We start from the raw sequence: 16,459 nt of genomic DNA on the forward strand, positions 1-16,459 counted from the left end.
AAACCAACACAGATGCATTCTGTGAAGTGTTAATGTGAATAATTATCGAAAAAAGTTACAATTTCGATCCACGGTCGCTAGGCTGCGTCAAAAAGCCCGAAGTAGGAGGAGCCCATTTAACTAAAATGCTTATAACTCGTGAACGATTTGAGTTATCTTCATGGGGCTTGGAACATGTGCGAACAAGCTTACTCCGAGGTCACGATAAAAAACTGCTTCGTTTGGCCACAAGATGGTGCTACAATAGGAATAAACTCGAAAATGGCTATAACTACACATCCGTTTGCCCGATCGACTTGAAATTTGGTATGGTGTGTCTTTGTGTCATCTACCATGACACCCTAAAATGACATTGTTTTTTGAGATACACCAATGAAATTTGAGCACTCATTAGACAAGGTTAACGGAGGCAGATCGGAAAGAAACTTGTTGGGCTTATTCGTCTCATGATCTTGAAGGCATGTAAGAAATTTGAACTCAATCGGCCACCGGGGGGGCGAAATAAAGTTTTTTGGGTGGATAAAAATTGTGTATCACGTGATGTTTGACACGCACACAAAATATTAATATCAAATGATAGATCTCCTCATACTGAACAACTTTGTCTCCAGAAGCACTGCTGCCGATATTGTGTAATTTCTGAGCACATATAGATGTAATGTACATGTATTGAGCTGTAATTTACATGTATTGAGCACTGTTTTTCACCACAGTTATAAATGCAAAGTATTGAGAAGTATTCATAGGAACATTAGTACATAGATGGGTTGATCTGAAATCATATTCAATAAGAATAATTACATATAAGTAGGTTTATGATGATAATTTGATTATTTAAAGAAGAATTGATGATTTAATGACATAATCTGTACCTGTAACCGATGATTGTTCATATAAATGCACTTAATGTCAATTTAAGCATGTTTAAAGCACATTTGAGCACACTGTAACAAAGTAAAATCCAGTGATGTTTTTAGAGGCCTAGAGTTTGAAGCCTGTTGTGCTCTCTCTGAAACCTGGGGATTTTCCACTGTTTAAAAGTAACCATGATTACGCACGGACGCCACGCCGTCTCGCATGGAGACCATGGCTTGTTTGGTGGTCTCGTGTAGTAACCATTGTATGCAAATTATTTTAAAAATGATGTAATAACCAGCGTACCACCATTAGATACGTACCTTGTTACCTGGGACTTATTGGTGGCAGACAATTAACAATTGGTTAATAAAAATAAGAGATAACTGGAAAATACCTGATTGGTTTTTGATTTGACCACCTTTCAGAATTTTTACTATAACTGTAGACTGGAAAACACTTGGTTTTTAGATGACTTGGAACATCTCACTTTGTTTGGCTCGAGCAAATAAAGTTAACTCCTTGGCACCCGGACCTTCTTTGTCTGAGAGATTTTTTGAACTACAATACTGAAATTTTTCCACAACACCGATCAAACGGTTCGTGAGTTATCGGTGATTATGTCAAAAACCTACTTTTGCGAACCAGTCCTAGGTTTTTCACCCGATCGGAACCAAACCAACGCAGATGAATTCTGTGGAGTGAGAATATAATAATTATCAAAAAAAAGTTGAAATTTCAATTTAGGGTCGTAAGGTGCGGCAAAAGTTAAAAAAGGGCGGAGCCTATTACACTAACTTGCCATAACTCAAGAACAGTTTGAGATACCTTCATGGGGCTCCGAACTTGTGTAGAACATCGCTCCAAGGTTACGTTATAAAAAAGGGGTGTTTGGACACTAGACAGTAAAAATGGCAACATTGGCTAAACTACACAATTGTTAGCCCATTTGCAGGCTTAATCCTATGGATACCAAACACGTCAGGTTTTGACTTACCATTTGCCCAGTACTGCGTTTAAATAAATAAAAAACTCCGATTGAGGCGAAACCACCATAGGCAACACGGAACATTTAGTGGTTTACTACAAATAATGGCCCAAATGTCAAAAATCTCACGGGACATGGCCGAAAAATGTAATAAAAGTTTGACGTGGGTAATTTTTGGGCTTTTCTTAATATATATGCTTATAACTTCCAAACGAAAACAGTTATCTTCACCATACTTGACGTGATCAACGGTCACACTCTGAGGACCCACAAAAAAAAGGGGTGTGGCTGCACAACTCGATGGCCTTATAGCGCCAACCATGGTCCATTCGACTGTTAAAAAACGTTTTAATGAACACAGTTGTTGTAGTACAGTCATCCTCAATTGGCGGATCATCGGCTTTAAAATCATCGCGATACCCGATAATATCGGGTGTGTTTGACTTCATGCAACGTTGCGCAGACTATCAATCTGCGGATACGGACCGGGAGGGAATTCGTTCTGGACCCGCCAAATGTCAAACAAACACGCACGCACACACACACACACACACAGGCGCGCCACGCGCACAAACCAGTGTTGCAGTGACTTTTCATCACGTAAAGCGCGTAGATAAACCATAAAGCTTTTATGTAGTAGAAAAATGTTGCAGGGGTCCTGAAATTTCATCCTACCCGTCAGATTACCCTACCAGGCATGCGAACATCAATGTTACGTCATTTTTTTGCACTATAAAATCATTCTACCTGTTTATTTTATACTGCTACGGGAATATGATAGTTTATACAATGTTTTTTTTGAATACTCGATTCTGATTGACTGGAAGGTGTGCATTAAAACCCTTTAACGCACAGGTAGCTCCAGTAAGTTTGATTACATTTGAAATTTAATGACAAAATCACTGTAAAATTTGCTCTAAAATTTCACTGTAAACATCAATAAAATATTTAACTTGGCAAATGACCATGGTATAAGCGAAGTGCATTACCCTTTAACGTTTACCCTAAAACCCTTTAACGCACAGCTAGCTGTGGATTACTCCTTACGTATTTTCGTTGTTAAATCATTCTACATATTTAATACCTATAGTACAATTGGATTGGTTGTTGCGCTGTAAATTAATCCTACACGTTTCTTTTAGGCTGGTAGGATAATCTGACAGGGTATTTACGCTGTAAATTTATTTTATGTGTTTATTTTAAGATGGTAGGACTATCTGACAGAGTATTTTGCATTGTGAAATCATCATACCTGTTTGTTTTGTCGATGTGGTTTAGATTACATGTGCTGGTCATATAATTAGAATATCATCAAAAAGTTGATTTATTTCACTAATTCCATTCAAAAAGAGAAACTTGTATATTATATTCATTCATTACACACAAACTGATATATTTCAAATGTTTATTTCTTTGAATTTGATTAATATAACTGACAACTAATGAAAATCCCAAATTCAGTATCTCAGAAAATTAGAATATTACTTAAGACCAATACAAAGAAAGGATTTTTAGAAATCTTGGCCAACTGAAAAGTATGAACATGAAAAGTATGAGCATGTACAGCACTCAATACTTAGTTGGGGCTCCTTTTGCCTGAGGTCCAAGGTCAACGCAGCCGTATACCAGGAAGTTTTAGAGCACTTCATGCTTCCTGCTGCTGACCAACTTTATGGAGATGCAGATTTCATTTTCCAACAGGACTTGGCACCTGCACACAGTGCCAAAGCTACCAGTACCTGGTTTAAGGACCATGGTATCCCTGTTCTTAATTGGCCAGCAAACTCGCCTGACCTTAACCACATAGAAAATCTATGAGGTATTGTGAAGAGGAAGATGCGATATGCCAGACCCAACAATGCAGAAGAGCTGAAGGCCACTATCAGAACAACCTGGCCTCTCATAACACCTGAGCAGTGCCACAGACTGATCGACTCCATGCCACGCCGCATTGCTGCAGTAATTCATGCAAAAAGAGGCCCAACCAAATATTGAGTGCATAGAAATGAACACACTTTTCAGAACCTGAATCAACAGAATCTGTCTGTTGTAATCAACATCGACATATTTGCGAGACATCGGCGATATACGATAACAGCGTCACATCGCCCAGCCCTAATCTACACAATGGAGAATCGCATCACACGCGCTCTCACGAACATTTATGTAATTGATCTTTAGCCCCTTTTAACAACTGTAGTGCAGACACAGAGCAGGTAAATGGACACACGACAGTAAATAAAACGCAGCAATATTAAAGTATTTGTATCTGTCAGTCTGTTTACTGTTCGCTATATGTCTCCAATCTTTCGACCAATTTGTGATATTTTATGAACCATAACGTTTTATCTACACTTAGCATTAGCATTATTGATCAGCATGTAAACATTTGTGACCCTGTGAAAACCCAGGCTAAAGACTCATAATTAATTAATTATTAGATAAGCATCAAAGATTAATTTCAAGCATTAATTTCACTAGGATTTCAATCTTTAAAATGGCATTATTCAGTCAATATTGACGATATTGTTGTTATATTTTCAAAAAATATTCTGTAGGATGATTTTAGGTAGAAAACAGTTAAAAGACTTTTGCTGGGTTTCGAATGCAGGGTCACATTTTATAATGAACAACGTTCTAATTTGGAAATTATTTAAAGATGGAAGTAGTTCTGGTATGAATGGCATGGAAAGGCTAATTTAGTAAGCAAATTTGTTTTCTGTTTATGATGACAGCATTTTAATTGTTTCATTACATTTGTTGTTTGAATGTTGTCAGTAGTTTTTTATTTACAAATATGAATTATTAGACTTCAATTAAGAGGGCATTCCCCTAGCCACAGAGCCTACAATACAGCGCCCTCCACTATTAATGGCATCCTTGGTAAATATGAGCAAAGAAGGCTGTAAAAATAAATCTGCATTGTCTCTGGTTTTGATCTTTTATTTTAAAAATCTACAAAATTCCAACATTTCATTCAAGTTAAACAATTTAAAGGGCTCATCAGATGGAATTCTGACTTTTACCGCGTTTAAGTGCTATAATTGGGTCCCCGGTACATCTACTAACTCGTAGACGTAGCGTGAAAAACAAGAACACAGTAAGTTTGTTTTGGTGTGCCTTTCCCTGCAAGCATGTGAGAAATCGAGCCGTTCAGATTTCGCTCCTGTTGTGACGTAGAGGGAGGCTCTTATTATAATGTTACTGCCCCTTAATTTACACAATTCCACCCGCGGCGCTGCCACCATAGTTGTTGTTGTCACAAGCGACATTGGTGTACAACGTGGACAACATGCAAAATGTAATGTAGTTGGCTGCACAGACGAACACAGGTCTTTGTTTAGAGTCCCAACCTCTGAAGAGACAGGAGTGGATTTATTTTCAGTGGAAATCCCTCAGAAACCCAAAGTAAAAACCTGCTTGCTTACTCGAATCACTTCAAGCCGGAGGGCTTTATCAACCTGGGACAGTACAAGCAGGATTAGCTTCAAAGTTGTTGCTCAAGAGGAATCGAGACCAACAGAACGAGACAAAGCTGCCGATGCAAGTAATATTTATCAACAGTCTGAATTGACAAATGGGTTAACACTGCGGTTAGTTTCGTTTTAAACCTCTCAAATCATTCGTCCTTGGGCTAAAAAAATCTGTCACAGCAAACAGAGCATACTAGTTATACACTCACGTTGTGTGTGTATAACTTGTGAATGACAAGCACTAAAATCCACGTTAATTCCTTTGAGATCTGCAGGTGCGCATTCCGTCAAATTTAGGCAAGCATACACGCACAACGTGAGCGCATTACTAGGATGCGCTGTTTGTTGTGACTGATTTTTTAGTCTCAGGATGAATGATTTGAGACATTTAAACCTAAACTAACCGCGGAGGAGTTCAGGAAATATAATTTAGCTAAACGATTGCAGTATGACACGTGTTGTGTTGACACGTTGGACAGAAGCGGGGTGGGAGGCGCAGTAACTCATTATCATTTAAAGAGACATACACCAAAACGGGTTGCTGTGAGAATAGCTGTTTGTGACGAGGCAAAAAAGGATTTGTTTACACAGCCATTGAGTGTTTTTAAGCAAATATGTTACAGACATTTCATGAAGACCCTAATAAATCATACCAACTTGTTGAACATGCTCATACGATGAGTCCTCTAAAGTGGGGGGGAATATCACATCGTGAATTTTTTTTTTTCTAATACACCCTGTCCACAATTATTGGCACCCCTAGAAATTCTTGAGTAAAGTATCTCCCAAGAATAATTCCATTAATATTTGAATTTTCTGAGCACACCAAGGTGACTAGAAACATGATGTTGTCCAGTCATGACTTCTTGTTTCACAGGAGAATAATATTAAGTAACAAAGCCCAACCCATCATTCATCACAATGGGTAAAACCAAAAAATATAGTTCTGATGTGCAGCAAAAGATTGTTGAGCTACAAAAATAGAAAGTGGATTTAAAAGGAAATGGTTGAAACAATACAAATTCCCATTTCCGACATCAGGGCAATAATTAAGAAGTTTTAATGGACAGGAAATGTTGCAAATCTGCCTGAAAGAGAATGCGTGTCTATATTGTCTTAAAGCCAAAGCCTTTTCAAAAGATTACAGATGGAGAATTGCAGAAATTTGTTTAATTTTAGTGTCAGAAAAAAAAGGAAAACTGCACCTGAATGAATGAATGAATGAGGCATTTACAGTATATAGCGCTTTTCTGTGTATTGCTGTACACCCAAAGCGCTTTACAATCATATGAGGGGGGTCTCTCCTCAACCACCACCAGTGTGCAGCATCCACCTGGATGATGCGACGGCAGCCACAGTACGACGGCGCCAGTGCACTCACCACACATCAGCTATAGGTGGAGAGGAAAGAGAGAGAGAGATATCGAGCCAATTCAGAGGGTGGGGATCATTAGGAGGCCATGATTGACAAGGGCCAGGGATCTGGCCAGGACACCGGGGTTACACACCTACTCTTTACGAGAAGTGCCATGGGATCTTTAATGACCACAGGGAGTCAGGACCTCGGTTTAACGTCTCAGGAAGTGGTGGTGCCCACCACGGCAAAATGAACGTAACGGAAACACTGGAAAAACTATAGCTGCAAGCAGCAATCTCAGGGTTCGAGTGATTTAAGGGCTCTACCACCTTTGCCCTCGTTGAGTAGGCTCAGAACTCGCACCCCAACACACCCACGAACCTGATGTTCCAAATATGGTAAGAAGGCGTTACATTTCCAATGGCCAACCATAGCACACCTCGCTTTTCAGAGCGATGAGCTTTGTTAAAAATCTGCGCGTTTCAGAGAGGCGGGGCAGAGAGGAGATACAAACATGCACGGTATGTGGAAAGTACAGCATTTTTTAACCTTAAATCGTGTATACACATTACATTACATCTAAAACCAACGATATTATTTGTTTTAGCCGTATCATATGACCCCTATAAGATCCTAAAAAATACCCCGCAACAAAGACGAAGCCATTGTAGTGCTTGTTTCCCTGTTTATTACTTGACCGTCATCTGAGGAAGATATTTCCTGCTGATCAGCACCGCATATAAATATTGTTTTCTTTGTCGTTCGTGGTCAGTGTCTGTATTGTTTAGCTTTGCACTGCATTTGCATCAATAAATGAGGTAGGACTATTTATTTCAACTAAGGTCACCAAGGAATCACAGCACGTTTTAAAACAAACAAAAAGCATCCGTGCGAATTTATTTACAGGCTGTATCTTGAAGGCGACAACCCTATTTGAACTTCTTAGAAGGAAAATTCAGGCTTTTAGGTATGGAAAAAGGTGCCAGATTCATTAAAGGACCCATTGGATGAAAGTCAAATTTTTTCTGTGTTTAAGTACTATAAGCGGGTCCACGGAAAACGTGAAAAACAAGATCCCAGTAACTTTTTTTGGTAAGCCTTTCTTTGCAAGCATGTGAGAAATCGAGCCGTTCAGATTTTGCTCCTGATGTGATGTAGACGCAGGCTCTTATTATAATATTACCGGCCCTTAATCTACACAATTCCACCCACGGCACTGCCACCATTGTGACGCCATGGCTAAAGTTCGTGGACAACATGCAATGTAGTCGCTGCACAGAGTGCTCTGAAGAGACAGGAGTGGATTTATTCCAAGCTGGAATTTTTTACCAAGCTGTTTGTTTTGCTAATGAACGGGCGAACACTGCTGTTAGTTTCGTTTTAAACGTCTCAAATCATTCGTCCTTAGACTGAGAAATTTGTCACAGCATACTAGTTATGCTCTAACGTTGTGTGTGTAACGTTATAACTTGTCAACGACAAGCACTAAAATCCACGTAATTCCACTGAGATCTGCAGGTGCGCATTCCGTGGATTTAAGGCAAGCATACATTGCACAACGTGAGCGCTGTTTGCTGTGAAGGACTTTTTAGTCTCTAGACGAATGATTTGAGACATTTAAAACAAATCATGAAGACCCTAATAAATCATATCAAGTTGTTGAAAGTGCTCATTTAATGAGTACTTTAACATTAGTTGCAGTGAAATATACATTTTCATGTTTCAAGTTGTTGAAATTAGCATTACTTTACATTACAAATTTGAATTTACAAAGAACAAACGCTCCGAACAAGTTAATAAATTAATTATTAATCATTTAATACTATGCTGGTATTTTTATACCTAAAGTAAATAACGTTAACGAATTCCGTGGTTCACCAGCTTGTCTAATGCGCTTCCTTTTTCACTACTCATTACGTAAGGGATAATGTACAGGCAGCCAGTTGTTATCGCAGAAATAAGCCCCGAAGCGAAGCGGGGGGTCTTGTTTCACATTGGAGGGGCATATTTCGCAATAGCAGCCGGCTGCTTGTACATTATCTCGCTTATTACACGGCTACTTGCCACATGAGATAAAAACTGGACATGAAATGTGAATTTGAAATATATTTACATTTAATTTTGTGTAATATTAAACTGCACCTGTCAAAATGATTTGCAGCATCCGGGTTGCTGGGTGTTATTCGTTTCAAGCGGTTGTCTGAAAATAACACATGGAATGTCGCTACCGGCCAATCAGAATTAAGTATTCCAGAGCGCTGTGTAATAAGTTAATTTAAGACCAACTTGTTTCTTCATTCAAGCACGAAAGAGAAGTTACTACTGGTGAGCTGTCTGACAGATTCTGACACAGCCTTTAGCCTATGTGTACACCAGACGGGACCGCTGTCATGTTGCTGAATGCTATTTTCACATATTATCTGTTCTGTTGTCAGACATAAAACGAGTATAAAATAGTGACTAAACACGACCCAATAACATCTCGTGTTTAATCCAACCAGCTGTTACTTAAACTGCTGCTAAAATCCTGATTTGCAAACACAACATCATCTCACAAAATCACCACTCATTTACATTGAAGAGCAGATATATGAGGTGATTTTGGCTATATTAGCCTACTTGTTTGTCTCATGAAGCACAGCCTATGGCAGCCACCATAGTCTAATTGATGAATGGGAAACACTGTCTTCACAGCATTCTTTGGTCATATTTACCTAGGGGTTGAATACTTTTGAGCACACTGTAAATTTAATAACTTGTGACTACAGCTTGTGACCGGTCTTTCCAAACAAAGATACTCAAGAAAACATCACAATAAATCTAATCTCCTGAAGGGACATACAAACCATCTTATGAGAGGTTTGTTGTGTAACCAAAATTAACTGAAAAAATTTGTAGTTAACATATTCCTAAAATAATGTATTTACCACATTGCATTCTGACATTGAGCTTATTGCAATGCGTATATAGACGGTTTCATCAGACGCAAGTACCTAGCCTAAAGTTAACTCCCGGACTGTTTTTTATCAGTCTGGCTAGTTCAATTCAATTCAATTCAATTCAATTCAATTTTATTTATATAGCGCTTTTCACAATGTGCATTGTTCCAAAGCAGCTTTACAGGAGCAAATAAGAAAAACACAGAAAGGTAAAACACAGCACAGTGCATGGTGTTTATAGACCAAGCAAGATCATTATAATAAATAATATCTAATAAATAAATGAATAAATAAATAAATAAATAAATGCAGTCTCCCGGAGAGCAAGCCAACACTGCACTGCTCTGCTGTGGCGAGGAATGTCATTTGGCTAGTGGCAAATGATATAATCATTTATATTAATTTACTTTAATGTTTCATTGTATAATAATTGTTTAAAATTAACAATGTTGAATTTATCGTATACATAAATAAACTATTTGTTGAATAGGTTGTGTAGCTTTGCAGCATTTTAGTTTAGCCAAAATAATAAGGCTGGCATGAATCGGCACGGAGTGGAACAATTAAGTAACGAGAACGATTCTGCACAATGGTGGAAAAGCACTTATACTTTTAACTTGCTAGCTATTGTAATTTACATGTTACTTCTTCTGCAAGAACAAAAGCGCGCCTGTGCAGTAACGTTTGACTTTGAAACCGTCTTTACACGTATATATTGTGTAAATATGATGTAAGCGGACACATACAGCATGAGTGGCCACTTGCCGATACTTGCTGAGATCTTCTGCTCTGACCAGCTCCTCTGGCACAGTCTTTCCTCTCTAAGAAAATACACAAGATAAGCCATTGTCTGTTCATGCAAGCACAGCCAATAATACACAGGTACATCACAAAAATTTTGAATATCGTGAAAAGGGTCAATATTTTTTGTCACTCATTTCAGAAAGTTAAACCCATATATTATATAGATTCATTACACAGAGTGAAATATTTCAAGCCTTTATTTCTTGACATTTTGATGATTATGGCTTACAGATAATGAAAACCCAAAATTCAATGTCTCAGAAAATTAGAATTTTACAATTTACAAAAATTTTAGAGCACATCACTGTGTTTTCTGAAGTCCAGTCAACGCACCCATCTACCAGGAAATTTTACAGCACTTCATGCTTCCTTCTGCTGACAAGCTTTATGGAGATGCTGATTTCATTCTCCAGCAGGACTTGGCATCTGCCCACACTGCCAAAGGTACCAAAAGCTGGTTCAATGACCATGGTGGTACTGTGCTTGATTGGCCAGCAACCCCGCCTGACCTAAACCCCATAGAGAACCTATGCGGTATTGTCAAGAGGAAGATGAGAGACACCAGACCGAACAATGCAGATGACCTGAAGCCCGCTATCAAAGCAACCTGGGCTTCCATTACACCTGAGCAGTGCCACAGGCTGACTGCCTCCATGCCACGCCACATTGATGCAGTAATTCATGCAAAAGGAGGCCCAACCAAATATTGAGTGCATAGATGCATAGAAATGAACACACTTTTCAGAACCCTGACATTTCTGTTTAAAATATCCTTTTTTTATTGATAATAATATGTAATATTCTAATTTTCTGAGACACTGAATTTTGGGTTTTCATTATCTGTAAGCCATAATCATCAAAATTTCAAGAAATACAGGCTTGAAATATTTCACTCTATGTGTAATGAACCTATATAACTTGAGTTTCACTTTCTGAAATGAGTGACAAAAATATTGACCTTTTTCACGATATTCAAATTTTTAGAGATGTACCTGTAAACGTGCATAGATGAGAAAAAAATGCAAGCACTGCAATTCACATATTCACCTTCTTTCTTTCCGTGGTCAGGACAGTGGCCTTGTCTTGGAGCTGTAAGACAGAAGCTCATTCTTATTACTGTATATTCAAATATAACAAATAGCTTTTTAAACAGTCATTGGTTTGTTCTGTACATGTACCTTCTGTATGATCTCCGGAGTCATTCCAACTAGCTCACTGATCTCCATGGGCTCACTACCAGCACCCTGAAAGATCAAGTATTTAGAAAATTCTGATTAAGCAATCATAACATTTAAACACCAATCACTGTCTAGGACAGTTACTAACCACAGCAGCAGGCTGCGAAGCAGGAGCAGCCTGCGGAGCAACAAGTCCAGCCTGAGGTTTGAGTGTAGCCAAGGCTGTAGGCAAAATAACAACAAAAATGACATCCAAAAAGTAATTGACAGCATGAATCTAAACCTGTCTGATGCCAGTCTCTATTTAATGCAGATTTGCCCTTACCCTCTCTGGCTGCAGTGACCTCTTTTGTAAGACGCGCGATGACTCTGCAGGCCGCATCGTGCTGGTAGAGAGCATGAGACAGCTCCTGACGCGTGGTCTGCAACTGCTGCCTCAGAGTGAAACTGTGCAGCATAACAGCATCCTTTAAAACAGAGAGAAACGCACTCTCTTAGCAGCTTTGTTGGAAAAAATATATATTTACACATATATTCTTTATTTCGTAATGTGGTTACAGTAAACTAACCCATTCATCCTGCAGAGATTTAAGGATAGCAGGAATACTTGTGGCAGATGGAGCCTTTGGTCGAATGGGGTGATAGACTAAAAATAAAGAAATATATCTTTATATAAAAACATTATATAAAGTTTAAACAAACCCACAACAGAAGAGAGAATTGCCAGAAATCACAGATGAATGCATGCAACATGTTGAGTATTTAAAATGAGTGTCATGGTCACTAAATGCAGAATTTTCATTACAATTCTCATTGTATTATGTGCGGTCTTTATCCTTGAAGGATCTTAAGATCCGAGTTTCTCCAAGCAAACTGTGTGCATATTATCCAAAACGGCTAAAAAGCTGACTAGAAAATAAAGACATACCTATACCAATCTTTAGGCCGACATATTTCTATTTTACTGCTTGTTCAAAATTAAATTTAATGCTGGGTCTATGTTGTCTTAAAATGTCTCAATCTCAAGGTTTTCAGGACAATGTTGTGAAGCAGTAAATTTCCACTGTATGCACTTGGTAGCATCTACGGAATATGTTATAGTTAGATCAGGGGTGGGGCCACTGTCCTGCAGAGTTTAGTTCCAACCTGCTCCAACACACACACCTGCTATGAAGTTTCTAGTAATCCTGAAGACCTTGATTAGCTGGTTCAGGTGTGTTTGATTATGGTTGGCGCTAAACTCTGCAGGACAGTGTCCCTCCAGGATCAAGGTTCCCCACCCCTGAGTTAGATGCAGTTAGACTGAACATTGAAACGCAACTAAGATTATTCAATAAATCATGCTATCATCTAGTTTTATCATCATTCTTTTTTATCCCTGATTTTCTTTCTCGCCATCTCTATATTTTCCTTGTGCTACAGTTGAAGTGTCAACTCACAGCAGAGAACTATTTTAAATAACTGACGAAGTAATTTTCCTGACATAAGAGTGAGAAAATCTAGTGAGACCTGTGTGAGAACTAGTGAACAATCTAATTCTTGGATCTGTAGGCTCTATCACCCTTTATGTCTATGAGCTGTTCTTCAGACAACGGTTGTCCATTGATGGGATCGGCTCCATTCTCTGCGATGTACTTCTCAATCAGACGTCTCTCGAACACTTGGTTGGACACAGGAGAGACGCAGGGGTGCTCCGGTACCTCATTTGAGACTAAAGGGAAAGAAAGATCATTAAGAACGCAAAGATGAAAAAAATATGGTTGAAAGATCATCTTTACTACTTTGCAACAGTAGAAATAAACTTTTTAACTTGGCAATATTTGTTTTTAACGTTCTAAAAGGCTTTAAAGATATAATGTCACGTTCAAGCGTCACAACACCAGCATGCTGTAATTTAATAATTCATGATCAATTTCTTCTAGTTTACCGCCAAAGAACTATGCAATTAATATACTGTTTTTAAAGAGAAACATAAACGTAAAATGTTTTCCAAACATGACAGTTAGAAGTGCAGCAAATGTTACACAACAATGGCTAATGCTACACTTTGCTAGTCAATCATACTAGAAACAAGCTCACTTACTCGCACAAACAAGAGACATTTTACTCAAAGCGACGCGCTTCCGTTTAAAAATAAAATCAAGAATAAACTAAACCAATGCGCTGTTTTGAATCAACACCGAGTATTGACTCTCAGTTTAATCGCAGTGCTGCACGTCCTTATTGAGAGCACGTTGAAGTGTCGTGCCGCTCAAACTGCACTGCATGATGGGAGGCGAGCTCCTTTTTCTTCTTCTTTTGGAGTTTTATGGTGGTTGGCAAACCAGCTTCTGGAGCATTACCGCCACCTACTGGACTGGAGCGTGTAGCGCAAAGATAGAATACCAAGAGGCGAAACTCTGGTGCGGCTGGTAAAAAGCCACTACGCTTCCGTAGCGCGGCCGCCATTTTGTAGTGAAAATGCCAGTTGGACAACAGCGCAGACATACAGAACAACGCAATAGAAATATTATCAAATTATGTCCTCAGTCAAATTTTTGAAACCTACATTAAATGTTGTATTGGTTTATATATGTTTTATGTTATCCGTTTTGGAATCCAACCATTTAGCCTACTTTATTGAGCTATTTTCATTTTATGCAACTTTAGACATTTATTATCCTACATTAACATTTCTGCATTTGGCATACGCTTGACTTCCATTGCATTGTATTATATATTTGTTTCTGACTATATGCAATCCTTTGGGATCGAACATATGACCTTGGCGTTGCTAGCGCCATGCTCTAACCACTGGGCCACAATAAAGCTATTACTATTGTTAGTATAATGATAACCATTAGAATTTCTGTGATGATTTCTATATTTTTTTGGCAAGGATGCATTGCTGAAAAAAAAATAGAAACCCAATTCTAATGGTTTCCATTAAAATACAATTACGAACCATTAAGCTTGCTTTTTCCATTACAATTTGTGAATTTGACTGATTAATATGCAAATGTGTCCTATGGTGTGACAGCAAAAATGTAGGGGATAAACAATTAAGAAAAATCTTTCATATAGGGTTTTATATTATAAACAAATATTAATAATATAAAATATAATATTAACAGTTTGTTTTCAAATTTTTTTGAATTTATGAATCAACTACCCTTTTATTGTTCAAAAGCGTATGATGCTTCAACCTGTGTAACACAAACTATAAAGTTCCAAAACGAAAGAAAAATTATCCTCGCGCTCTGCTGTCAAACAATTTTGCTGCGTCCGAAATCGCCTACTTCCATACTATTAAAGGGGTCATTGTTGTGTTCACTGTAAGGAATATATGTTGATCACAAATTACGTTTGGTAATGATTGGGCATGCCTGATCGTGGGGTGAGCGATTAGTGCTGCCTAGCGGGAGGCTTAGGCGGAAGTGAAAAGATTAACGAGAGTTGTTAAAAGCATACCTTTCTGGCCGTCTTTATTTAACAGTACAATTTGGCGACGAGGATGGCGGATTTTTCACTGCCCCCACCGCCACCTTTCCTTGCTCTCCCGGGTGATCCCCGATACCATGGACCCGTTGGCTTCGCTCCTTTGAAACATATTTAGTCGCGGCCGGCCTTACGGAGGTGAGTGCGGCACGGAAAAAAGCACTTCTACAACATTGCCTGGGCGCGGAGGGCCAGCGAGTGCTAGGCACGTTAAGCGACGCTACTGAAGCTTCTTACGACCAGTGTGTCACTTTCCTGAATGAACATTTCGTGGCTCCGCAGAGTGTTTTGCTGCGGCGGTTTGTATTTCGCAGACGTCATCAACTTCCCGGTGAGTCGGTACATCAGTATGTGGCTGATTTGAGAGGGCTAGCGAACTCTTGTAAATTCGGAGAGCTGCACGACGAGATGATCCGTGATCAGCTGATTGAACACACTAATGACAACAAAATAAGAGAAATCCTGCTTTTACAGCCAGACGATCTGACACTATCTAAGGCACTAACTATAGCATTTCAAGTGGAAAGCGCGGCTGAATGTGCAGCTACTCTCACAAGCCAAACTAAACCTACACAGAGCCAATTGACATGGAAAAACCGGTTGAGCGGTCATCCGATGGGGGCGCAGAGGCATCCGTGGAGGCTCCTGATTCAGTGATGCAACTCACTCAGCAACAGCGTAGACGACCACGTCAAACACTACCCTGTGCTAATTGTGGATCCCGTTCTCACGTCACCAGAACCCAAACATTCCCAGCCCAAGGCCAGACATGTCGTAATTGCGGAAAATGGAACCATTTTGCTAGCGTATGCCGTTCTGCCCCACATAGACCTCAGACGTGCACCGTACAGTCCTCACCGGCGGTTATCCACAATGTTACTTCAGGTTTGGTGCCATTTAAATCATGTACTGTCATGTTGAATAATGTGCGTGTTCCACTGCTGCTGGATACAGGGGCCAGCGTTTCCCTGCTCAATGCGAGCACCTACAATCAGCTCTTTAGCGAGTTTCCCCTGGCCATGCCCACCACAGCCTTATGTGGATATGGTGATTATGCAATTACACTATTAGGGTCACTTACATTGACTGTTCGCTATGGGGAGAGGACGCTGCCTTCATTTGTCTTTCAGGTGGCCCACAAAGGAGCAAACTTAATGGGGTTGGACTTGGTCAATGCGCTGGGGTTTGCCCTCGTGGACAAAGAGGGGGCTGCTGTCCTGGCTGTGACCGCGAGCAGCAATAGCGCCCAACATTGTTCAATGAATTGGGCTGCCTCACTTCATTTATGCATCAGCCCCTCATTGACAAGGCCATCACTCCTGTCATTCAGCCACTGCGCCGCATCCCTCTGGCGCTGCGGGATGGGGTGTCAGCAGAACTACAGCGCC

General features: G+C 39.5%; 1 protein-coding gene across 1 annotated transcript in view; it reads right to left on the reverse strand.

Moving 5' to 3' along the window:
• Nucleotides 1-13,991, reverse strand: part of prpf19 (pre-mRNA processing factor 19) — a 44,635-nt gene extending 30,644 nt beyond the window's left edge. Inside the window, exons 1-8 of the mRNA XM_057349908.1 lie at nt 13,678-13,991; nt 13,156-13,305; nt 12,164-12,240; nt 11,920-12,061; nt 11,743-11,816; nt 11,595-11,660; nt 11,464-11,505; nt 10,359-10,433 (exon numbers count right to left, since the gene is read on the reverse strand). Of these exons, the coding sequence (XP_057205891.1) occupies nt 10,359-10,433; nt 11,464-11,505; nt 11,595-11,660; nt 11,743-11,816; nt 11,920-12,061; nt 12,164-12,240; nt 13,156-13,305; nt 13,678-13,696 (645 nt within the window). The 5' untranslated portion in view covers nt 13,697-13,991. The remainder of the gene's footprint in view (nt 1-10,358; nt 10,434-11,463; nt 11,506-11,594; nt 11,661-11,742; nt 11,817-11,919; nt 12,062-12,163; nt 12,241-13,155; nt 13,306-13,677) is intronic.
• Between the last annotated feature and the right edge of the window lie 2,468 nt (nt 13,992-16,459).

This window comes from Triplophysa rosa, linkage group LG13 (genome assembly GCF_024868665.1).
Source record: "Triplophysa rosa linkage group LG13, Trosa_1v2, whole genome shotgun sequence".
Classification (NCBI taxonomy): domain Eukaryota; kingdom Metazoa; phylum Chordata; class Actinopteri; order Cypriniformes; family Nemacheilidae; genus Triplophysa; species Triplophysa rosa.